This window comes from Pantherophis guttatus, chromosome 3 (assembly GCF_059756535.1).
Source record: "Pantherophis guttatus breed Tessera chromosome 3, ASM5975653v1, whole genome shotgun sequence".
Lineage (NCBI taxonomy): Eukaryota > Metazoa > Chordata > Lepidosauria > Squamata > Colubridae > Pantherophis > Pantherophis guttatus.
In genome coordinates this window covers 25,227,179-25,252,653 of record NC_142065.1, presented here as the reverse complement: position 1 = coordinate 25,252,653, position 25,475 = coordinate 25,227,179, and the positions used below count along the sequence as shown (strand labels likewise).

Genomic DNA, 25,475 nt, shown 5'->3' with positions numbered 1-25,475 from the left:
CATGAATAAGAAATTCAAGAATTTCTTCTTTTGGAGGAGATAATGGCTTAGGCTTCCACCCTAAGGCAGATTCCATATTGAACGATCTTGACCCAGCTTCTGCTTTTAATCCACCCCATGCCCTTGTCAAAAAAAAAAGTTTTTAAAAGCCAGATGTGATGGCAAATTAGTTCTGGAAACAGATTCTCTTCCTTGAGTGGTTTGATTTGGGGGGGGGAGGGCTGAGATTTATTTCTCCCTGCATGTGCTTTTGTGACTGTCTGTATTTGGTGAGCTGCAGTTTGTACAGCTGTCCATTCTCCTGCTTAATATGGGGTCTTAAAATAAAAACAAACAAACGGATATTCAAAAAAAAAATCACCCAGCATGGAGACACCGAGAAGTATTTGTTCCTGCACTTTAGCTAAGAGAATACTTCACTGGTCCCATGCATTGATTCTCTCCTATGGTTAAAAGAGCTGGCTGTCTCTGCAATTAAAAGAAAACTGCATCAGGGGATTGATTGTTTGAGTTCTAGTTACCCAAAATAAAAACAGAAACAACAGCTAATTCATGCTCAGTGCACAGCCAGGGATCCAGAACAAAATTCAGGAACAGTAGGAAGCCTTGCCTTAGTAATAAAGTATAACGTGTAAAAGTCATCAATGTGTTTCTTGTACACATTACAATTATGAGTTCTAATTTTGTTCACTCCTATACATTTTTAATAAGAGGCACCGACAAAATGTTGAAGTGGCTGAATTTTAGAATAACCATGCAGAGAAACAAACCTGCCATGGGGATATAGAACATCCCCTTCATTACTTACGTACAAATCAAATTCTTCATATTGTAGGCAGCAACAAAGGCATATCCTCTGAGAATCATCCCATAATTTGCCACTCCCCATCTGAAAAATGATTGCTATTTCTGAGATCAGCCGACTGTTTTCATGAAGAGTTTCGAAGCTACGTAGTAGAGATGCAGGAAATCCTCCTATAAGTTTCAAATAATTAAGATTCAAATGACTGAAGTTCTGGATGGGTCTTGAGATCACCTTGCCTCATACTGTATCTGTAGGTAATTGAGTTAGCCATATCTAAGAGACAAATAAATGTTTATTATATCCTGAAACCCCTAGCTTCTCCACTTGCTTTTTTAAAGGTAATAGATAGTGGGAGGAGGGATGCGATGGCTCAGTGACTAAGACGCTGAGCTTGTCAATCGAAAGGTCGTCAGTTCAATGGTTTGAATCCCTAGTGCCACGTAACTGGGTGAGCTCCCGTTACTTGTCCCAGTTTCTGCCAACCTTGCAGTTCGAAAGCACATAAAAAAAGCAAGTAGAAAAATAAGGACCACCTTTGGTGAGAAAGTAACAGCGTTCCATGCGCCTTTAGCGTGTAGTCATGCCGGCCACATGAACACGGAGACATCTTCGGACAGCGCTGGCTCTTCGGGTTTGAAATGGAGATGAGCACCACCCCTAGAGTCGGGAAGGACTAGCACATACGTGCAAGGGGAACCTTTACCTTTACCTTTAGATAGTGGGAAAGATCTGAATTCTAAAATAATGCTAGCTAGAGTAGACACTCCAGGGCTCAGTCTGCTCTTTTTATGATGAGGTTTATAGCAGCAGATTCTTAAGATCAGAAACAGGTGAGTGACATATAACCCTAGGGCTGAAAGGGATCTCTCAATCTCTTTTCTGGGAAATTGGAATTGCTTTCTGGTCAGTATTGCAAAAATTATATGTACAGTTTTTTATTCTTTTGAGATAGGTTATACATGGAAATTACAATATAAGCCCTACAAAAAGGCTGAACATAATTTCAAATAAAAAATAACAATGAACCAAACCAATTTTACAAAAACATCTCATTCACCAGGGATTCTCTGGCTTTCCAAGGTTTAACTTTAACCCCTGGCCACAAATCCTGATCTAAAATTTTTCTTTCTGTTTGTCAGATGGTCCATCAAATCTATTTAAATTGAGCCTAATAATTAATCTTCTCATTTATTTTGCTTTCTTTTCCTCTTTTTTTTTTTTTTTTTTTTGGCATAGGTACCTCAGGGATTTACCAGGGACCTAACAGCCTGACGGGTTCTGCAGGGTTCAGCACAGGGTTGCACCAGGTACAACTTCATTTTTTTAAAGTATGAAAGGATGATTCTTTGAAAATTGAAAATATAGGTCACCTTTCCTTTCCAGCCTCTTAAGTTGCCATCAACTAGTCATTATGAAAATGAATGATAAAATATCTTAGAATCAAGATTAATAACAGAATATTCAGCTGAGAAAAGTCAAGCAAAATTAAATGGTGAAAACAGCAGAAAAACAAAGAGCAACACATTAAAACTTACATACATACATACATACATACATACATACATACATACATATATAATATATCATATATCATATCATATCATATCTTAATATTTGGAGACCAAAACAGTAGCATGCATGTGGACACCCACAGAGCACAATAGCTTGACAGGAAACCTAGCAACAACTGCTCTCAAAATTATTTCCTTCTCTTTTCCCTCCCTCTACCTCCCTCTCTCCCTTACCCTTCTCTTCCTGCTCTGGCCAGCCTTGGTCCTTGGTCAACACTTACTGAATGCAATGATGAAAGCATTTCACACAGTATTGTATGAACAGCTTAAAAAAAGAAGAACTAGAAGTTTCCATCATCATGTAAAGTTGTTTCTTTGCCATGCTTGGTTTTACCTGCTTACAGACAAAGACTTAAAACCATGAAACCAACAATTAAATCATTGAAGACTTGGACTGAGGAGGCAAAGCTAAAGCTACAGGCTTCCCTTGACTGCACTGATTGGAATGTGTTCAAAGATACTGCTGTAGACTTGGATGAACTCACATATACTATAACATCATATGTCAGTTTTTGTGAAGACCTATGTGGGCCGACCAGAAACCTAAGAATATACAGTAATAATAAACCTTGGTTCACAGCTAAACTTGAGCAGCTATATCGTACCAAAGAGGAAGCATACAGAAAAAGCGATAGAATGCTGTACAATCAGGCCAGAAACATATTAACAAGGGAGATCAGAGCAGCAAAAAGAAGCTATTCTGAAAAGCTAAGGGATCAGTTCTCAGTCAGCAAACATGTGGAAAACTCTTAAAAATATCACCAGTTACAGCAAACCTCCATCCCATGCTGAAGGAAATCAACAACTGTAGGTTTGAGAGAAAACTACTGCCACCCATCTCCACAATCCCCATCTCAGACACACCAACATCAGCCAAGCCTCCTACAAGCTACCCCATCCCATTGGGCCCACCACCTCTGGTGATTACAGATAATGAGGTCTATTTCGCAGACAAAAGCCAGGAAAAGCACCACACCCAGGCAAGATAACTCCTTCTTGCTTAAAAACTTGTGCTGACCAACTGTCCCCCAACTTCACCCCCATCTTTAATAAATCTCTAGAGATGTGCTATTTTCCTTCTTGCTTCAAATGCTCTACTAGCATCCCAGTGCCAAAGAAACCCTTCATCAAGGAACTGAATGACTTCAGACTGGTTTTTCTAACATCTGTAGTCATGAAGACTTTTGAAAGGCTGGTGCTAATTCACCTGAAAACCATCACGGATCCGCTGTTAGACCCCTTGCAATTTGCCTACCGAGCAAATAGATCGACAGATGATGCTGTTAATATGACTCTTCACTACATCCTACAACATCTTGAATCTCCAAAGACCAATGCAAGGGTCCTCTTTGTAGACTTCAGCTTAGCATTCAGTACCATCATTCCAGATATTCTTCTAACTAAACTAAATCAGCTAGTTGTACCTGACCACACTTGTAAATAGATCATAAGCTTCCTAACAGACAGGAAGCAGCAGGTGAAGATAGGCAAAATCACATCAGATACCTGTACAATTAACACAGGAGCCCCCAGGGTTGTGTGCTCTCTCTAGTTCTCTTCCTATATACCAATTACTGCATCTCAAAAGATCCCTCTGTTAAAGTACTGAAGTTTGCAGGTGATACAACAGTGATTGGTCTCATTTGAGACAACAATGAATCTGCATACAGACAGGAGGTTGACCAACTTGTGGTGCAACCAGAACAATCTTGAACTAAATACACTCAAAACTGTAGAAATGGTGGTAGATTTTAGGAGAAAGCCTCCTATACTACCACCTCTTACAATACTAGACAACACAGTATCAACAGTAGAGTCCTTCAGGTTTCTAGGTTCTATCATATCTGAGGACTTAAAATGGACACCTAACATCAAAAACATCATCAAAAAAGCACAACAAAGAATGTTCTTTCTGCGCCAACTCAGAAAGCTCAAACTACCCAAGGACTGCTGGTTCAGTTCTACAGAGGAAACTTCAACTCTGCAACCAAACAAGACAAACACAGACTTCAGAGGATAATTAGAACTGCAGAAAAAACAATTGCTACCAACCTGCCTCCCATTGAGGACCTGTATACTGCACGAGTCAAAAAGGGGGCTGTGAAAATATCTACAGACCCCTCACATCCTGAACATAAATTGTTTCAACACCTACCCTCAAAACGACGCTATAGAGCACTGCACACCAGAACAACTAGACACAAGGACAATTTTTTCCCGAACTCCATCACTCTGCTCAACAATTAATTCCCACAACATTGTCAAATAATTTACTAAGTATTACTATTATTCTTCTCATCCTTCCTATTACCTATCTTCTCCCACTTATGGCTTTAACCATGTTGCTCGTATCTTTACAATTTATATTGTTTTACTGTTTCCTAATATGATTTGATTGCTTATTAGTATCCTATGACTATCACTAAGTGTGGTACTTTATGATTCTTGATGAATATATATATATATATGTACACTGAGAGCACATGCACCAAAGACAAATTCCTTGTGTGTCCAATCACACTTGGCCAATAAAGAATTCTATTCTATTCTGTTTAGGTAATCATCGGTTGGTTCCGTTTTGCTTTGTTTTTTAAGCTTTAATGTATCACATGGCAACTTTTGTGAGTATGAAGCAGGGAGGGAGGGAAAATTATCTTCCTGATTTTGTTTTCCTTTTACAAACTACCTTTTGTGTATGTTCACTCTTGTCTATAAATAAATGGTGTAAGTACATTATATTTAGAAAGGCTATATAAGGAAGGCTGCTGGTTAAGTTGATATAGTAGTCCAAGAATGAAATCACTCCTCTTTTTTTCCTCTTCTTCACACAAATGCTGAAATGAACATTCAAGGCTAAATTCAAGTTCTGTGGGACATAAAATGTTTGAGAATTACACTCCTAAATTCTTTTTCCATAAGCCTTGACAGCAGCTTCCTCGGGAGGAGGGGGGGTGAGATTTAGTCCATGGCAGACTAATTAAAAAGGATTTCAAGAAGAAAACCTCTGCCTCTGTCTCTAGACCTGAGTGAGCAATCACCAGCCCATGGGCTGAATAAAAACCTCTAGATCAGAGGTGGGTTTCAGCAGGTTCTGACAGTTCTGGAGAACCGGTAGGGGAAATTTTGAGTAGTTCGGAGAACCGGTAAATGCCGCCTCTGACTGGCCCTGTCCCCATCTATTCTCTGCCTCCCGGGTCCCAGCTGGGAGGAGATTTTGCAGTAACCTTCCCCTGGAGTGGGGAGGGAATGGAGGTTTTACAGTATCCTTTCCCTGCCACGTCCACCAAGCCAAGCCATGCCCACCAAGCCACACCCACAGAACCAGTAGTAAAAAAATTTGAAACCCACCACTTCCCTAGATATATTTTTGCACCCCCCACACACATAGAGAGTCTGTAGATCTTTAAATTTGTACTTCAACTATGAGAGATGACCAGAATAAAAATCCCAGAAATCTATTCCATAAATGCACAACTTTTCTATATTAGCTGCCTACAGGATGTTTTGCTTGCATAGAATAATTAGAATTATATGGCTACAGAAACTGTTGGAGTTGTCAGAAATGGCTAAACTGACCATTTCGATAAAAGAAAAGAACATAAGTACTTTTGCTGCTACATGGAGACCACTTCTGGACTTTGTGCTTGAGGTGGAAAAAAAATGAAACTTTGATTTTGGGTTTTACTGATTAGATTGATTTGTTTTTATAGAAATGGCTAGTTTATATTATTATGGAAAAGTAAAAAGTTGAGGTTCGATGTTAATGCTTTATTTTATTGCAACAGACAGAAGTCAATGGGTTTTTTTTCTTTTCTCCCTCCCCACTTTCACTTCTCTTTCCCCTTTTGCCCCATACTGTGTCTCCCTATTTGCTTTTGTAATTTTGTATTTTATTCTATAATCTAATCAAATGTTTAAAGATGACTAGTGCAAAATATATATATAAAGATAAAAAAAGAATAATTAGAATTATGTCTCTTCTTTCAAAGGACTATTCTTCATATCCCAGCTTCACACAAAGCCAGTATTCACAGTATTACAACTCTTCCTACAGTTCATCATATATGTCTGCAAATAACATTAGCCCATCAACCATCCCAACGTCACCTTATTCTGTCCAAGAGTCATCACACAACGTTAGCAGTCAGAGCACTGAATCACTTCCTGGTAAGGGCTTCGAACTAGAAATGTATTTTTCATTATTGAATTTGTATATCAATCTCTTAAACCTTAATTTCAACCAGGACTTGGGTGCAGATCCTATTTTTAGTGGCAAGTGGGACTTAATTTTGCTATTTAAGAATAACGATATGTGAAATATTTTTTTGTAACATTTTTCTGTGATTTAAAATAACCAGAAGAAAATTTACTTTTCATTTACTTTTGTGATTTTCCCTAAAATAATCATTATTGCATTTCTTTTAAAAATGCATTTCTGTACCTATAAATATATAATGATATTGCATTTCCCCGAAAATAAGACCCTGTCTTATATTTTTTTGAACCCCGAAATAAGCGCTTGGCCTTATTTTCGGGGAGATCTTATTATTTTGGAGTGCGTGGAGCAAGATGGGGCTCCTCTTGCCATCTTACCTGATTTCGAGCTCTGTCTCCCTAACCCTAACCAGAAGAAATGGCGGGGACCGGCTGCGGATGCGTTTAAATATTTTCAGGGAGGGCTTATTTTCAGGGGAGGGCTTATTTTCAGGGGAGGGCTTTTTTCAGGGAAGGGCTTATTTTCAGAGGGAGGGCTTATTTTCAGGGGAGGGCTTATTTTCAGGGGAGGGCTTATTTTTGGGGAGGGCTTATTTTTGGGGAGGGCTTATTTTCAGAGGGAGGGCTTATTTTCAGGGCATGTCTTATTTTCAGGGAAACACTGCATTATTTGCAAACTACACAGTGGTCTCTGTATTATGGTAATGATGATACCAGGCTAACATCACAAAGTATAAACAAAGACTTGGTCATTCACTGATAGTTATCTATATGCTGAGAAATAATAAGAAAAGCTAAAGAATTGGCAGAAAAATACAACTTTTTCATCCCTTTGCAACAGAGAAAAAAAATCAGAACTATTTTACGAACTTATGTCTGTAATTTCTGCTGTTAGAATGAATGTTGCTTTGATATTTTGGGCACTCTGTTGAAACAGCCTAAGAATAATAACTTAGGATGTTGCTTTAAGTCAGATTCCTGTTATAGGTGAATATACAACACCGGTAAAAGGCATAGAATCTGACAGACAGCACAGGGGAACTGACGGAAAACTACGAGGACGATCAAAAAGAAGCAGTGACCCATCCCCGGCAGGAGACACTGATATTGAGGTAAGAGTAATAAAGGTTGCTTACCCCCTTTCTTTGATGCTTAAATCATTTTCAGCCTTCAAACACCTAAAGTATATATGAATAACTTCATATGACTAAAGGCCAGTTTTTCTTGTTCTGGACAGCTTTTCTCAGTGTAGTATTTTTATTTCTAAGGATGACTTTGCACTAGAGAGCCATGCTTTGCTTTATATCATGCTAATATTGCAATTGAAAAGGAATTCATTAAAATTTATGGGAAGGATGGTGGCAAACATCAAATGAGATGCTTATTAATTTGGTGGAGACCATGAGCATTGCACTGGGATCCGAAACATATTTGATAGCAGCCCTTGTCTTCACCTTTTTGTTTTAAATGAAAGAGAAAGGAATGCATCTAATTTAAGCCTCAAGTGATTTTTTTAAAAAGCGATACATTATTTATTGATGTGACATTCAATATTCAAAGGGGCTAATGCTTTAAAATAGTCACAGTAAAAATCAGAGGGAAGATGAAGGGAAAATATAGACAAGGAAAAAAAGGTGAAAATTTCAGAAGCATTATTGCAGTTATAATAGCAATAGCACTTAGACCTATATACCACTTCACAGTGCTTTACAGCCCCCTCTAAGCAGTTTACAGAGTCAGCATATTGCCCCCAACAATTTGGGTCCTCATTTTACCGACCTCGGAAGGATGGAAGGCTGAGTCAACCTTGAGCCGCTCAGAATTGAGCAGTGAGTTAGCTCTGCAGTACTGCATTCTAATCACTGCGCCACCACAGCTCTATAATAGTAGATTGAGACTAGGAAATTGTTTTAATTACTTTTTTAAAAAGGTTGTTTTTGTTTGTTTGGGCTTAGTCTTTTGGAGCAGTTTAAAATAAATAAGGGTGGCATCTCAAGGAAGCATTCTTCTAGGACTCTGACAGCAAGAGGAAGGTATAAGAAGAAAAGGGTGAGATATTTTAGGAACAGGAAATCTTCAAATAGCTGAGGTAATGCCCCACACAAGCAAGATCACTGAGAGGAAGCAAAGAGGTTGTTCTTTACATAGTTATGTAATCCAAAATTAGTGTATTTCTGCCAGTAATTGGTGTATTTTTCTCTATTTTTCCACCCTTCTGTTTTCTATGACAGCGTGTGTTTGTATGGGACTTGGACGAGACGATAATTATTTTTCACTCCTTACTCACGGGAACTTTTGCCTCCAGATACGGGAAGGTACTGTTGAGTTCACTTGTGTTATTTTCTAACATTATTGTTTGTCCAATGAAAATTGTAAGGGCAAAGTAATCAGAATCCTAAACACTGTTACTCATCTGATATATCAATGAAGGTTCTCTGTCATCCAGGTTGTCTGAAAGTTGAGTTATGGCAACAGGACTTACTTTAAATATATACTTGTACTTGGATAGAGTTGTATTTGAAAAGTCAAGCTCATAGTTTGAACTTAGTACTGGATTCATCTTTAAACAAGGACAGCTAGATTTCAGCAATGAGCAGGAACATTTGTTTTATTATTTATTTAATTTTATGCTCCTACCCCATCTCACTGATAGTGACTCTGGACGGCTAATAATATGGTAAACAGTAAAAATAAGTCAGATAATTAAAATAAAGGAATTATATAAAAAAAGCTAAAATATAAAATGATAGGTAGTCTGGGAACGGGCATCTTTTCTACCCAGTCAGCCACCCCCAATATAGCAGGCCCTGTCGGGGTCCCAGGCAAAGCAGAAGAGCCAAATTTTCAGACTCTTCCAGAAAGCCAGGAATGTGGGGGTGAACCTCAGTACCAACGGGAGAATATTCCAGAAGCGGGGCCACAGCTGAAAAGGTTCTTCTCCTAGACTCTGCCAACCACAATTATTTGGCAGACAAGATCCAGAGTAGGCTCTTACTGCTGGAATGAGTGGGGCAGGCCAGGGGTGAAATCCAGCAGGTTCTGACAGGTTCTGGAGAACCGGTAGTGGAAATTTTGAGCAGTTCGGAGAAGCAGTAGTGGAAATTTTGAGTAGTTCGGAGAACCAGCAAATACCACCTCTGATTGGCTCCAGAGTGGGGTGGGAATGGAGATTTTGCAGTATCCTTCCCCTGGAGTGGGGTGGGAATGGAGATTTTGCAGTATCCTTCCCCTCCCACGCCCACCAAGCCATGTCCACCAAGCCACACCCACAGAACCGGTAGTAAAAAAAATTGGATTTCACCACTGGGGTAGGCTAATCCCTCATTGGGATGAGATGGCTTCAAAGATACCCAAAGGGCATGAGTTTCAAAGTTTAGGCTCAGAACAATTATTAATTTATTTATTCATGTTTCACACTTCTTAACCACCCGTCTCCCTCAGGAAGAGGCTCTGGGTGGTGGGCTCATGCCTAGAAAATTTCAATGTGTTTAAAGTTTGCATATCTTAATTACTTTATCTCTGGTTTAGACTTCTCTACCACAATCTGAGGGCTACCATAGAAAAATTGGATTGCAATGCTATGCCAGATTATTGATTGGAGTTGTTTTAGAGAGGTTTGCAACCCTGTCTTCAAGCTCATTGCTAGACACCAATCATTGCTGGTTTAAAAGCCAGCATTCTCTCATATACGCTTACCTTGGTCTTTAAGAGCTTTAGAAAAGCCTGAAGGAATTAGGAACACTAAACTGTCAGAAGAAAAGACACAGGTAGAATATGACAGTACTATTCAAATATCTAAAAATATGTCACACAGAAAAAAATTAAGATTACAGAGTACTCTTGTACTAGATTAAAAATGCAAAATAATAGATTTAAATGACCAGAAGAGATTGCAACTGAATAAGAGGGGGGGGAGCTTACTGCCGATCAGAGCATGTGGACAATAGAATTTGACCAAATCAGCTCTATCTTTGCTGCCTCAGTGTTGACTTGTGCTTGAAGCAAGTTTTAGTATGGAGGTTAAGATTATAAATTTTGTATGTTAAATTTTTATTTGCTTCGGCCATCTTTCCCAAGGCCCCTCCTTCTTCCTTGAAGTCAACATCTGCCATCCTGACTCATTTGACCATTCCTTGCAGATATTCCTGCATGCAATGTACTTCTGCATCGCTTTTCTGCAATGCCTAAGATTATCCTTTGTATTATCCTAAGGAGGTTGGACATATTTCTAAATGTATGATCTCTATAAAATTCCTGTCAATTTTACAGAAAAACTCACAACATCCTAGACCAATCCAACATTACAGAGATGGCTTATTAAAAATATTACTCAGGTTTAAAATTATTACCTTTTTGTCGCTGTTTACCAAAAGGATGTAATTAGAATCTTCCTGCAGAGATTTACAAATGTGTCTAAAACCTGTTTCACAATTTTTTGTTTTTGGAAATCAGATGTTGACAATGTGGTGTAACTTCAGGCATATTCTTTGCTCCCAGATATCAGATGCAAATTTGACTTCACCACAAAATAATTGCAGTTTTCCAGCATACAACATTTAACTGGAGGATTTCTCTGCAAATTTATAATTTGTATAATTATATTTACGATTGTATAATTGAATTATAATGTGTATAATTCACAGCTTTTACACATCTACAAGTTTCACAAAGTATGAAGAAAAAGTAGCAGAAGTAATCAGGTCTTAACTTGTGTAACACTTTTTTTACTGATAAAGAGACAATAAGTTCATTCTCTTTTGATATTACATTATGTTCCTTCTTTCATGTGGTATGGAAAAGGTTATTTGCTATTTATTATTTACTTGGCAGTTATTTAAATAGACTTGACTATTGCAGCAGTGACTGCAGAAATACGATTTGACATCATTTTATGGTTCTACCAGCTGCTGTAGCTTTATTATACCTATAACAATTGGGATAAGTAAACTGAAGCTGAGATTTATTGCCCTCTTTAAGATATGAACACATGTAAAAAAATTCAAAATGTTGATGATACAGAAACCTTCTGAACCCTTTTAACGGACTCTACCCTTTCCCTCTGAAAAGAGAGCACATTTGTTTCAAAGTTTAGTTGCTTCAACCTTAAATGCTCCAGCAGCTCCTACAAATGAAATATATTATACATTGTGCTTAACATAACACAGTACAGGTACTCCTTAACTTATGTCCACAATTGGGACTGGAATTTATTTATTTAAAACATTTATGTTGACCCCCATCTTCTAATTCAGAAGTCCCCGATCCCCGGGCCACACCCCATTTAATATCAGGCCACAGCTCCACTTGCACAAGCAGCAGGTGAGCGTGTGCATGCTTGTGTGCATGCACTGTTCCACTTGTGTAAGGAGTGGGAAAGCACGCATGTGCACAACTCTATTTGTGCAAGTGGCAGGCGCACATGCCGGCCACTTGCACAAATGGAGCTGTGCATGACTTCCCCTCTTCCCCCTCACCACCGGTCCTCAAAGTTGGAAAGGTTGAGGACCACTGTTCTAACCAATTCTAGGCAACCCAATCAAAAATCTGAGTCATTGAGTGAAGCAGTTATGAAGCAAGATGTCACATGACCGCTTCTCTGAACAACTGCAATCCTGGCACCCGGATATGGTTATGTGATCTTGTGGGTCTTAGGCCAATGAAATTTGAGATAAGGAGTATGTTGATACCTCAGGAGAGTGGGGGAGACCCTGGAAGGCCCATCACAGGCTACAATGCCCAGTGTGGAAACTGGGAGGCCTTGGCCAGCCACTGGGCCCACTGGTATGCATAAACCTGCTGTGGTCCACATGACCTCAGTTGGCTACAGGGCCAACTGGGATGCGGAAACCTGTTGCAGCCTTAGCCTACTCCCTGCCTTACTAAACCCAGGATGCCTGTGCCTGCAACCCAGCTCACCAGGATCAGGAAGATTAGGTAGGATAGCATTGTTTGGGGACTTCATAGATATGTCAGAGAGACTTTGAATCCTGTGGATATTATGCAGGGGTAAGCTTCAAAAATTTTAGCAAGGGGTTCTCTGCTCGATTGCTGGGTGGGCATGGTCAGGGTGGGCGTGGCCTAGTTGGCCTCCTGCACCATGGGGGGGGGTTTGCCCTCCCCGGGCTCCGAAGGCTTTCCTCGAGCCTCTGGGAGGGCGAAAACAGCCTCCCCAGGCTCCGGAGGCCTTCTGGAGGTCAGAAACTGGCCCGTGTTTGGTCTTCCTGAACTTCTGGTAGGCTCGTTTTTTGCCCTCCCCAATCCTCCATGCACGCCCTGCACTTACCTGCATCCAAAACGGGCCGCTTGGGGACTCCTGGGAGGGGTGGGGTGGAGTGGGTGGGGCCAGCCAGGAGTCGGATTTGGGGATTCTCCAAACTGCATAGAATCTTAGCTACAGGTTCTCCCGAACCCCTGTGAACCCCCAGCAGCCCACCCCTGATATTATGCTACCACAACACATGCCTGAAATGTCCTCCTTTTGGTCCCTATTGGCAATACATATTGCACTAGTGAAAAACAAGGGGGGCTTCAGAGGAACAGTGCCACCTTGTCAATGGACTGTCATTTCCATGGCATCAAAGAACCCCTCAATTTAGTTCGGTTCAATCTGCTTCGTGCTACAATCACAAAACACTTATTTACAGGTATGAACCAGCCTTGAGCAATATATGTTTTTTAAAAAGTAATAGTTAATGTGCATTTGAAGAAAGGGAGAAATGTATTATTATAAGTCATAAAATAAAACTCATTTCATGGAAGTGACACATGGATGTTTCGCTGGATAAATTTTTTTTAAGAGCTAAGGAAAAGTCCCACTTTGGGACCCAATAGGCAAATCTCATGTCAAGCTCAGCTTTTCCATTAGAACTTGTTAGGCAATGCACTAGGAAATTGTTCTCACACAAAATTACTTGGTAAAGATTATGCAATCCATTTTAATCACTCTATTGAAAAGCAGTATTTCTTCAGACAGGTTGTTACTATACAACAAAAAATAAAGTCAAGGGAAAAGATTTACATAATGATAGAGAAAAGAGAGTTAAGGCAAAAAGTATACAAAGATAAAAAATGAATATATCAAGTACTATGTTCTGCAGGAGATAATTAGCTATTGGTCTTAGAGTATAATCAAAGAGAAAAAAACAAGAAAGACTGAAAAACTTCTTATGCGGAGGTGTTTTTTTCCGCATACAAATGAGTGCATGCGCTCACCTTCCCTTTGCTAGTTGTGGCAACGGTGAACTTACATTAGTTGTGCTAGTTCGCATACTCTTTGTACTCAGTAGGTTTCCCATGCAGATCTTGCAATATAATCCATCATTAATTACACAATGACAGGCATTAGTTCCCCAGTTGCAAAACCAGTATATATTAAAACAAAATCTCTGGACAACTGAGGTCAGCACAAGACTTGTGAACACCTGGTGTGTTTTGACATTGTTCTAAGGTTGTCGTCTTTTCTCTTTTCTGATTTTTGGATCTCAGCAGGTGGGCTAGAAATGGGAAAGTACATTATGCTAATGTTTTTAGTACTAAGCCGCAGAAAAGGAAACACAATCAGAGTGAAGTAATGATTTTCCATGGGAGGAAAAAAAAATCACCTCCTAGTTTTTTAAAATAGCTTCTCGTGCCCATAAGAAAGTTTAATTGTTGGAATTCATCTCTTGTTCATATCCTGAGCCCTTTTGTTCTAGAATCATTTTACATGAAAGTTCTAGAAATTTCTGAAGTTTTACCTGGCAGATATTTTATGGGGTGTGGTGAGCCATTAACTTCACATATATCAGTGGTGTGCTGAGAGTGCAGGAAGGTAGGATAATAATAAAGTGGTGTTAAAATCATAACTCGGTTATTGTTTGTTGGCATATTGTATGGTTTCAATCAGAATAGGCAATTTATGGGTTTTCCAAAATCTTGCAATAAATGGGACATGTCCCAAAGCATAGATTTTAGCTTGTTTCTTTAAGACATGGCATATGTGTACATTGAACATTGTTTCTCCAGTCTGGGCCCTTTTGAGGGGATTGACAGTGCTTTAAGGCTCCTATTCTCATCAGTGCCATGGGACATTTAGAATATAGTGCTGCCAGCACTTGGCCTTTCATTAGCCAGCTTTTCAGCCCATTTGGTGCTGGTACTCTATGTCCTATTTCATGGGAAAGGCATGCTGGGCATTTAATCACCCATGCCAGTGCTCTGGGCTTTGCTTAGGACATCACTGTCACCAACATTCCCTTCAATTGCCTATGAATTCCTGGTGTCTTCTTTGAAACTTCAGCTCTCAGTTTCTTCTATCTTCTTTTTTGACTTTTTTCCAACTCTTCCCTCTTTTCGGTCTTCTTCTTCAACGATGCACAACCAAGCCCCTTTTAAAGGAATGGCTTGCAAACTGGAAAGAGTAGGGGCCCTTGAAGAAAAGGGGAAAGGAAAGATGAAGGGATGGACATTTTCTACCAGTACCTACCCTTCTTTTTATAAATGCTGAAAGTGTCTCAGCAATGGCAGCACTTAGTCTACCTTGTCTGCACCTAAGCAATCTTGGGCTTCTAATAACTGGCTGGAAAACCAGCAGAAAATTTCAGGCTAGATTGGAAAGACAGACAAAGAAGTTCCAAAGTCCAGGAGAAGGTCTGCCACCTGTATAGTGGATACCAAGGGTATATAGTGCCTATACCAAGGGTGTCAAACTCAAGGCCCGCAGGCTGGATCCAGGCCATGGGGTGCTTAGATCTGGCCCTCAGGGCCTCATGCTGGCCCTCCTGAGCTCCATTTTCACTGGTAGAGGGTTACAGGAGGCCATCCAAGTCGAAAACGGAGATTGGGAGCCCATTTTCGCTTGGCAGAGCACTCGGGCCACCAAAGGCACCCCTGACATGAGTAACGTCAAGCTGGCCACGCCCACCCTGGCTACACCCACACCGACCCCCCGAGGTCAAATGCAACCCTGATGTGGCCCTCAATGAAATCAAGTTTGAGACCCCCTGCCCTACACGGTCTTTTTCATGACATTCTTACCAAGCAGGTATTCGAACTTGACAAAGTGTTATCTTTTTGTTACCTATGAGTTAAGAATAGAGTTATATTCTGAATAATCACTTTCTTAAGCACCCTTTTCAAATACCTGTCTCCCTATAATATACTTAACTCCAAATATAAAGCAGGATGGAGTGTAATTTGTCACTGGATCATTCATGAAAAGTTCTCATAAAAATTAGTAGAGTTGAGATTTAATGTGCCGTTACCAAAGTAATTTTGTCTTAAAATTAGTACCTTATCTGAAAAACAGTGGAAATGTTGTTTGAACTTTTACTAGCTAAGACTTTACTTTTACTATTCCTGTACTAGGAAGAAGTAAAAACTGGCACTTGAAAAGTTAATTGTAGGGGGTCAAATCCACTTGTTTGGTTTGTAAAGGTTCTCAATGTTTGAGTTCAGATCAACTTGTCTGCTTCTCCCTTGACCTCTATTAGCCAATTCAGAGTGGCATGTATTCTTTGCTTTGTTTGGGAATTGGCCTAATAAGTATGGGCCCCATCAGAGCTGTACAGACATCTAAAGAGTCCTCCATTCCTTTGACAAACATGAGGCAAAGTGCTTAAGAACATCTGTTTATTTTATTTCTTTAATGAGAAAACCTTCACTCTTCTTCCTGGTTCAGCTGTGTTTATTTACATTTTGTTACTCATGTGTGCTGGGTACCTTGGAATATTAAAAGCCACTGGAGCCTATTAGGGGACACCCCTCCTGAAAAATGAAACTTAGAAGGGAAAGGGGCAGAACAAGCCTTCAAAAGAAAGGCACAATTCTTTGGAACTCTATCAAATAGATTATAAAAATAAATATGCTTTAATTCATAAATTGGCTGGATTAATTCAATATGAATGAAATTTGGGAAGGGTTTTTGTAGGAAGATGGAAATATTTGCTTTAAGCAGATGGAAGCTAAATCATGTATTCAATGCTAAATAATAAAAGCATATAATGAATGCAGGCAGCTTCAAGACATTTTGAATTGGCTGTGACGATAGCACATTTAGCGCAAGATAGCTGGAATAGAATGAGCAGGGGTGTCAAACTTGATTTCATTGAGGGCTACATCAGGGTTGTGTTTGACCTTGGGGGGGTGGGAGGGGCGTGGCCAGGGTGGTCATGGCCAGCTTAATGTCACTCGTGTCGGGGGGCGGCTTCGGGGGCCTGAGTGCTCTGCCAGCGAAAATGGGCTCCCAAGCTCCGTTTCCAGCTGCGACGGCCTCCTGCAGCTGTCTGCCAGTGAAGCATTTGAAAGTATGCTGCATTTTTCCTTCCTCTGTATACAAGAATTTTATATTAATTCTGCTTGCGCCTGTGCCTCCTGGCAACCATTAATTTGCCATTATATGAATTTGTTTTATGAAAAGATTCATGACTGCTTATAAAAAAACAGTTGTCAAAAGAGACCCAGTCTGACTCTTTTATTAACATAAATGATTCCCCTAAGCAACATTTAAAATAAATAATTAGAGAAGAAAGGAATAAATGGCATTGGTGGAGGGAGGTAGAATTTGTTCTGGAACTCAAACAAACTTGCTTAAATACTAAGTGGTATAATTGCTTTCTTATAGTCTCATCAAGGCATAACACTCGACAACTAAAGAATAAAGGTAGCCTATCCTCACTCAGGCATGTGGCAAGCTCTTTTTTCTCCCCCTCCCAATCTCCTTTCTTTCTAGTTAATACAAGCAAACAAACTGGTTCCATTTCCAAGTAATTAAACCAAATTAAAACCATTAAACTCTTTGGTGACAACTTTATTATTAAAAGCTAACCACAAAGATGAGATTTAACTTGGAAGGCCTTGCATTGTGCAGTAATCTGCCTTTCACCTTTGGCTGACACCTCCAAGAGATAAACCCCCCTCCACCCTGCAGAATGGAAATCTGACAAATACGCTTAATTAATGCTTTCTTCCTGGTGGAAAAGTCATTATTTGTTCATGGCATCAGCAAGTACTTGGCAGGAAGGTAGAAAAGTCTGATTGTTTCAATACAAGAGTCGCTGGTGCTTGGAGCTTTTTGTGTGTATGGCTTGTTTTGGTTTTTTTTGAAAGAGATGTAGAAGTTCATGACACAAACATTTGGAATATCAGATGAATTGACACCTGGGTAAGATGGAAGAGCATTCAAGTTTTGGCCATTCACGAATGGCAGCGTACAAGTCCTAACAGTTTACCACTTAAAACCTAAGCCTGACTGTGAATGATTTGGAAGCCCAAACTGAAAAGACAAAGAGTGACTTGCGTTTGAGAGATTGCCAAAGATAAATTTGCCTCCAACTTCCTGTTACAATGTCAGCAGGGGTTGTACTGGTGATGATGGAGGAAGGGGAGTTGGGGAAAAATTGCATGCAGAAGTCCAGCCAAATTGATACAGACAATTTAAAAAACGGAGAGAGAAACCACTAGGTACATTTTAAAACAAATCTAAGCAAATGTTTGTTGGTTGTTTGTTTTCAAAATAAAACTAAGAGCCAAGGTTTCAGAGCCTGAAGTGATTTTGGGACAGCAAGTTTCATAGTCATGCTAATAAACACAAATGAGGAACTCCAACAGAGTGTTGCAAATAGGCCTTTCATGCACTCATATTCTTTAGTTCACATTCACTTTAATCTGTGCAATGGTCTCGCAATGAGTTGAACAATTTTTCTTTTTTTCAGTAAGAGGAGCTTCAGGAACTTAATAAATGTTCCCCTTCAAGCTGGCATCAAACAGATTATTCTGTTCAAAGCTTTAACTTGGAATATTTATTACAGAGCAAAGCACAGATTGTGGAGGATAAACTAAGTTGGACCACATGTGTAAATCTCTGACAATAATCTTTCTTATCCACAACCATCCTGATCGGTGTTGAGTCACAAAGTGTGACATCGGTGCTACTTGACTTTCATGGGGATGTTGCATTTTTAAAGCTAGCGTAGGTTTTTAAAAGAGAAAACCAGGCTGAGCTGCCCATGTAATCCATTGCGTTTGTATTTGTATGGTGACCCTCTAATAAGATCAAAATCACATTTTTAATATCACAACAACCTTCAAGGTTAAACCAGAATATGGTGGTAGTATCTTATCCAAGGCTATGTGATTTCCCAATTTCATGGTGATCTGTTCCTCTGACTTTAACATCTATCATTAAAATTATTCCTTTGGAAAATAAGAATGTGAATTAGGATTCCTATGAGAATGAGCAGTGCAGAGATGGTACTGGAGATTCTACATGGAAAGTACTACATTCGTACAAAATTATTCAAATGAGCTCATCACAAAGCAAGTGAAGCTGCTACTTGATGTGATTTGTGTGATGTTCTTACACTACATGGAATTATTTTTGAAGCAAGGATCCTGAATCCTGGATCAGGGTTCAAGCATTTTTCTTGATTAGTTTTGCACTAATTGTTAGTAATTACCCATAGTAATTACTGGTAGCACCCAGAAAACACAACTTCTTATTTACAGGTTCTAGCTTATAGGCTAGACTAAAACTAAAGCAGATATATAGGATGGGATTTTTATCACAAACAAGGGTATACAAGGTTTGAAAAACTTTTAGAATGTTTTAGAAGTGTGAGCACAATCACAGCACTTACAGCCTATTCATCAAAATTGTCCTTCTACAGTAGAAAATGTCCTTTCAGAATTAAAGCCCATAATATTTACTTTCTTGAACTTTTACTCTGAGTGTCCAAACAGATAGATGGAAAAACATAAATAGCTTTCATTTTTCCCCAATAGGACACTACTACGTCAGTTCGGATAGGCCTTATGATGGAAGAAATGATTTTCAATCTTGCAGATACACATCTGTTCTTTAATGACCTGGAGGTAGGTACTGATTTTGTTTCATTTTATTTCTTCTATCGTCTAACTGGGAATTATGAAAATTGGAGGGCACTAGATTGGAGGTGCTGGCTTGAACAATCATCATTTGTTTCTTCTCCCCTTCTTCCTTTTATCAAGCAAAGCAAAAAATTCTGAGTAAGGCTCAGCTTAATCACGGCCTGAGGCTTCTTCACCGAGGACTACTTTAAAGGTTGCAGATGATTCTTAGTTGATGTCCCATGTATCAAAGTTAGGAAAAGAAAACTAAAGCAGATATGCATACATGTTTGCTTCAGTAATTTTCCTGTTTCATAATACAGTATTATGGAAGTATGATAGTTACTAAGAAGTATGGAAGTCACTAAGTTAGTTAATAATAATGAAATGGAAATAGTTGCCTCATCTTGGCCACGCATGGAGATAAAAGGAATAGAATAGAATAGAATAGAATAGAATAGAATAGAATAGAATAGAATAGAATAGAATAGAATAGAATAGAATAGAATAGAATAGAATAGAATAGAATAGAATAGAATAGAATTCTTCATTGGCCAAGTGTGATTGGACACACAAGGAATTTGTCTTTGGTGCATATGCTCTCCGTGTACATAAAAAGACAAGATACATTCATCAAGAATAATAAGGTGCAACACTTAATGATAGTCATAGGCTACAATAAGCAACCAAATCATACTAGAAAACAATCAATATAAATATAAATCGCAAGGATACAAGCAACAAAGTTAAAGTTATGCAGTCACAAGTGAGAGGAGATGGGCGACAGGAACGATGAGAAGACCAATAGCAATAGTAATGCAGCCTAATGTGAATAGTTTGACAGTGTTGAGGGAATTATTTTTTTAGCAGAGTGATGGTGTTCGGGAAAAAACTGTTCTTGTATCTAGTTGTCTTGGTGTGCCGTGCTCTATAGCGTTGTTTTGAGGATAGGAGTTGAAACAATTTATCTTCCGGATGCGAGGGTTTTGTAAATATTTTCACAGCCCTCTTTTTGACTCGTGCAGTATACAGGTCCTCAATGGAAGGCAGTGTTAGGTGTTGTCAGCTAAACATTTTCTCTTTTTCTTTCTCTTTTACCAATCTGGAATTCACAAATCTAAAGACAGTTTTAAAATACTTTAGACTGTTACAGTGCTTTACTAGATTAAATAATAGCTAACGTTTAATATGTTAAGCACAAAATTTAACAACTGGGAGCTGTGTATTCAGAATCTGGGCATTTCCAGTATAATGACACATGTGGCAAACTGGGTCCTCTGACTAAAATGAATGTGCTATACACAACCACAAAATAAAGTTACAGAGCTAAAATTATACTCAGTTTAGTTTACCCAGCTGAATGGAGCAGTTTGCGTTGTGTTGTGGTTGAAATATCCATGGATAACATAGCATTCCTTTTAATAGGTTACCAAAGAAAATAAACAATTTTATAACATCAATTTATTTTCATAAATATTTAGATTGCACCTATAATTATTATTAGATTCTACTTATTCATAGTAATTTCTCCCTACTAATACTTTAAATCAAAATTTTACCTATTTTCAAAGTAAAATGCCTGCAAAAGTCCCAGTGTATGATTTTTATTACCGTGTTTCCCCGAAAATAAGACCCTGTCTTATATTTTTTCGAACCCTGAAATAAGCGCTTGGCCTTATTGCCATGTGCTCAAAAGCCCAATTGGGCTTTTTATCAGGGGATGTCTTATTTTGGGGAAAACAGGGTAGCATTCACTTCAGTGAATACAGTATAATAATAGTATACACTATACAGTATAATAATAGTATACAATATAATAATAGAGTGAATTCAGTGGAACTGGGATATTTCAAGATGGAAACGAATGTGCAGATCTCCCCGAAACTTGTTTTTTTGTTAATTCGTTAATTTTAAAAAACTTATAAATAGAAACTATGGAGACCCTTGATCAGAATGGCGCTAAATGCGAAATATAGACTGAAAATCTTTAGAACAATTATCCTAGTGAAAATATCCCCCCCTCTCTCTCCGTCCCTCCCTCCCCTCTCTCTCTCTCTCACACACACACACACTTACACACACACACACACACACACACACACACACACACACGGGGTGGGGGAGTACAAAAATCATGGGAAGTAAGAGAGACGTCTTACAGGTGATTGGTCCTGATATAACTTCACTTCCCCTGTTTAGGGAAAGAAAAGAAAGATTTTCATTATATAGGGGTTATTCTGGGAATTGAAGTCCACACATCTTAAAGCTGCCAAGATTGAGAATAGAATATTCAGCCCCTCTCTTTGAATTATAGTTCCATTCCTAATTGTACTTCCCTTAGTGACTGCTGTTTATAATTAATAAAAAATGTATCATGCAATTTGGCCCTCATTTCTTTGCTACTTAGAGGCTGAAATCAAAGATAATTTGGCTGAGGGCTTGTGGTTTTGGATACTAAAACACCAGAGGCATTAGAAATGGGACAAATACACTTCTTCTGATCAGTGACAATCTACCTTTCTTTAATGGCAAATATCAAAAGAATTTTTAAAAAAAAGATTTTAAAAAATTAATGTTTTTTTTCCATTTCAACTAAGAGCCAGTTACATCTAGTGGCTAAGGCACCAGGCTAGAAACCAAGAGACTCTGAATTCTAGTCCTGCCTTAGGTATGAAAGCCAGCTGGGTGACTTTGGGTTACTCATTCTCTCCCCCACCTCATAGGGTTGTTGTGCAGAAAAAGACATGAACATTAATTAAAAATATGTTTAAATGTGAAGATCAGATCAGATTAGAATCTGATCTTCTTTTCTTGTCTGTGTCAAAAGAACGTAAAATCCCCCCCCCCAAAAAATCTCATTTTTCACCTCTTAAAAATATCACTGGCCTCTTCATTCCTTAATTCCTGGTAACTAATTGTTGTAGTCATACTGAAGTCCCCCAAATTTTGAGCCAGGGAAGTAGTCAACAGTCTCAATTCATCTGTTTGGCGGTTCTACAGGAGGAAATACTGTGTGACAGTTGATGGAAACCGTTGCCCAAATTCTGGTTAGAGTGGATCTCTCAGGATTCAAACTGGATGAGATGTAGGAGACAGCGTAGACAGAAATACATTGACTAAAACTGAAGGAGAGCAGGGTGCTTGGCATTTTTTTTGAGGGTCATTTTTCTGAGCAAAAGTGCTTTCCCCATCAGCTTGCTTTTACTCCTTTAGGACAAATTTAGGACCTGCAAGAAGAAATGCTTCCAGGAACTTTTGATCAGAGGAAATGATGAGAGTTTGTTAGATTGGTAGACCTGGTGTCTGGACTACAATCTTAAAAACAATACAGTACATTAGATGCTCAGAGTTTGACCTAAAGCAGGAAAGATTCTAGAAAGAAGAGAACACTAAGCATGAAATATGCCACACCACCACCAAGTGGTTTAGGAAGGGATGCACAACTGATTTTATCCCACAAGCACAGTTGTATATTAGTATGTATGAAATTGTATGAGGGATGAGGCATCAGATTAGGTTTTTAGATTTTGCTCAGATGCAACATAACCTTTTGTTATTTCAGTTGCATAGGAAGTTCCTTCAGGTGTAATCTCAACTTGGTTTTGTATTTTTTTAAAATCCCAGTTGACATATTAACTATTTCATTAGTTAATTCAGTTTGCCTCATTGGAATAAACTGTATTTTAGTTAAAAACAATAATTTAAATCAGGTTTGGAGACTTGTCTCATTAATTCTTTGTAGCCCCTCCCCTTCCCCCCCACCCCCCGGTATGCCACAATTCTGCAAAAGAAATTCAGCAACATATTGAACTGTTTTGTTGCTGTAATTTTTAGGGTTTTTTACTTTTTTTTCCTCTGCAAATTTAATACTTTGGGATTTCTGCTGATTAATGACTGCAATAAATTTACCTGAATTCGAATCCTTTGGGATTGGAATACCCTCGAAATAACGTTAAGTAAATAAAATTAATGAAACCTAAGTAGAGAACTCATCAGATTATATAATGGAATATATGGGTAATGTTTTATCAAGTCTAATAAATTATTTATCTAGCAAATAAAAATATTTACTATTTGTAATTGATACTGTTGATGTCATTGTGATACTTCTTAGTTGAATCTGCAATTTTATGGGGCTTTTTTTTCCAAAATGTTTGGGACCTGATTGTTCGTTTGAATTTTGTTATCCTATTACTCCTTATGGATAAAATCCAAGGGTTCATCCGAATATATGCTGTCTTTTGTAGAGTTATTTTCATTACCCAATGAAATGTTCTAAATATGATAACACGATGATAACACGTGATTTGGGAGACCAAAAGTCGTGCCCATGTTTATTTTAACTGCCCACGTGGCCAGCATGATATCCACTAATCAAAGAACTCTACAGTATAAAATCTTAGCATATCAATTAAGGCTAACAGATGTGAACCCTGCACTTAGAAATAACTCATTACCACTCTGTATTTGAGAAAAACTTGAGCTTTACATTCAATCACCCAGATGTTCACTTCTTCCTGCCTTCCTCAACAAGTCTCAAAAGGAGAACCTGCAAGAATGAAAAATTAGTCTGGTAACATAGTAATGGAGTAAAACTATGATCTACATTCTTGCCTTGTCCAGTTTTGCTGCGTTTTGCCCAGTAACATGATAGTGTCAGTCAGCAGTGGACTATGAGGTAGTGTCTCACCAAGTGTCATGGTACTTTATTGAGTCAGAAATGTGATCGCTACTGTTGTCAAAGTTTAGCTTAGCGAACAGTTCATTCACAAATGAAGAAAGCAGATCTTCCTCAAATACCTTTCCCCTGACATAGCTGTGCTGCTCAGAGCAACTGAAGTTGAGTGGGCTGCGACAATATTGTTCCAGTGTGGCTTTCAAAATTCACATGCATGGTTGTGAATGGTTTTATCATTTTGGAAAGCCTGGGAGCATGATTATAGAAATGTGCTTTTAATTGTCTCAAAAGTGCTTTTAATTCCATTTTGTCAGGCCATGTTTTTTACAGTCAGCCCTGACTTAATATGCAGCCTGAAAAAGATTGAGGAAGGAAGGAACTATAAATATAACAATCAGTATGGAATTGCTATGTCAGATTTTCCCACAGCAAAAATGTTTTTATCTGTTAAAGTCTACAGCAGTGCTAAAGTGAATGCTGAGTTTTTAAGATAGAGAATGTTCTAAGTTTTAAAATGTTTCTAAGAAAGTCTAAGAAGGCACACCAGTAAAAGTACAAGGTTTTTCAGAAATTATATTTGTATGTAAATGCATATATAGTGCATGTAGTCCTCACTCACCAACCGCTATTACAACTGGCAACTCTGTTGTTAAGCAATGCAATTATAAACTGAAATCATATGATCGCGCCCGACTTACAATTCATCAGTTCTGGCTGAGGCTGTTAAGTGAATCATTGAGTGTCGTTATGTCTGATGACACCTGACCATGACTTGCAACTTTTTGAAATCTTCCCTATTGACTTGGCTTGTGAGAAGCCATCTGTGAAGGTCACAACCATCATAAATGCATATCTGTTGCCAAGTGCCCAAATTGCAATCATGTGACTGTGGGGATACTGTGATAGCTGCAAGTTCAAGGACGGGTCATAAATAATGCTTTTCAGCACTGTTGTAACTTTGAATATTCATTGAGCAAGTGGCCGATCAGCAAGGACTACCTGTAATGGCACATCTCAATAGCCTGCTAATTTGGAATTCTGGCATCATAACTTCTGTTCTATCCCTATTCTAGTTCTTTAGCATGTGTGAACTCACCCACTTGGACTTGTAAAACTAGCCTGTTTACCCCAAAATAAGACATCCCCTGATAATAAGCCCAATCGGGCTTTTGAGCGCATGGCAATAAGGCTTATTTCAGGATTCAAAAAAATATATGACAGGGTCTTATTTTCAGGGAAACACAGGGTATGATTTATATAGAACTCCTATTTATAATTATTTTATTTATTTTTATGTTCCTTTATTTCCTGGAATGAATAAAAAACAAGGGAACCTTAGGTAAATAAACAGTTCTATGAGTGA

General features: G+C 38.6%; 1 protein-coding gene across 5 annotated transcripts in view; it reads left to right on the top strand.

Moving 5' to 3' along the window:
• Positions 1-25,475, top strand: part of EYA2 (EYA transcriptional coactivator and phosphatase 2) — a 123,183-nt gene that overhangs the window by 84,951 nt on the left and 12,757 nt on the right. For all 5 annotated transcript variants that reach the window (XM_034413850.3, XM_034413848.3, XM_087889119.1 and 2 more), the window contains 5 exons: positions 2,042-2,112; positions 6,366-6,543; positions 7,579-7,703; positions 8,823-8,906; positions 19,351-19,440. In XM_034413850.3, coding sequence (XP_034269741.1) covers positions 2,042-2,112; positions 6,366-6,543; positions 7,579-7,703; positions 8,823-8,906; positions 19,351-19,440 — 548 coding nt within the window. The remainder of the gene's footprint in view (positions 1-2,041; positions 2,113-6,365; positions 6,544-7,578; positions 7,704-8,822; positions 8,907-19,350; positions 19,441-25,475) is intronic.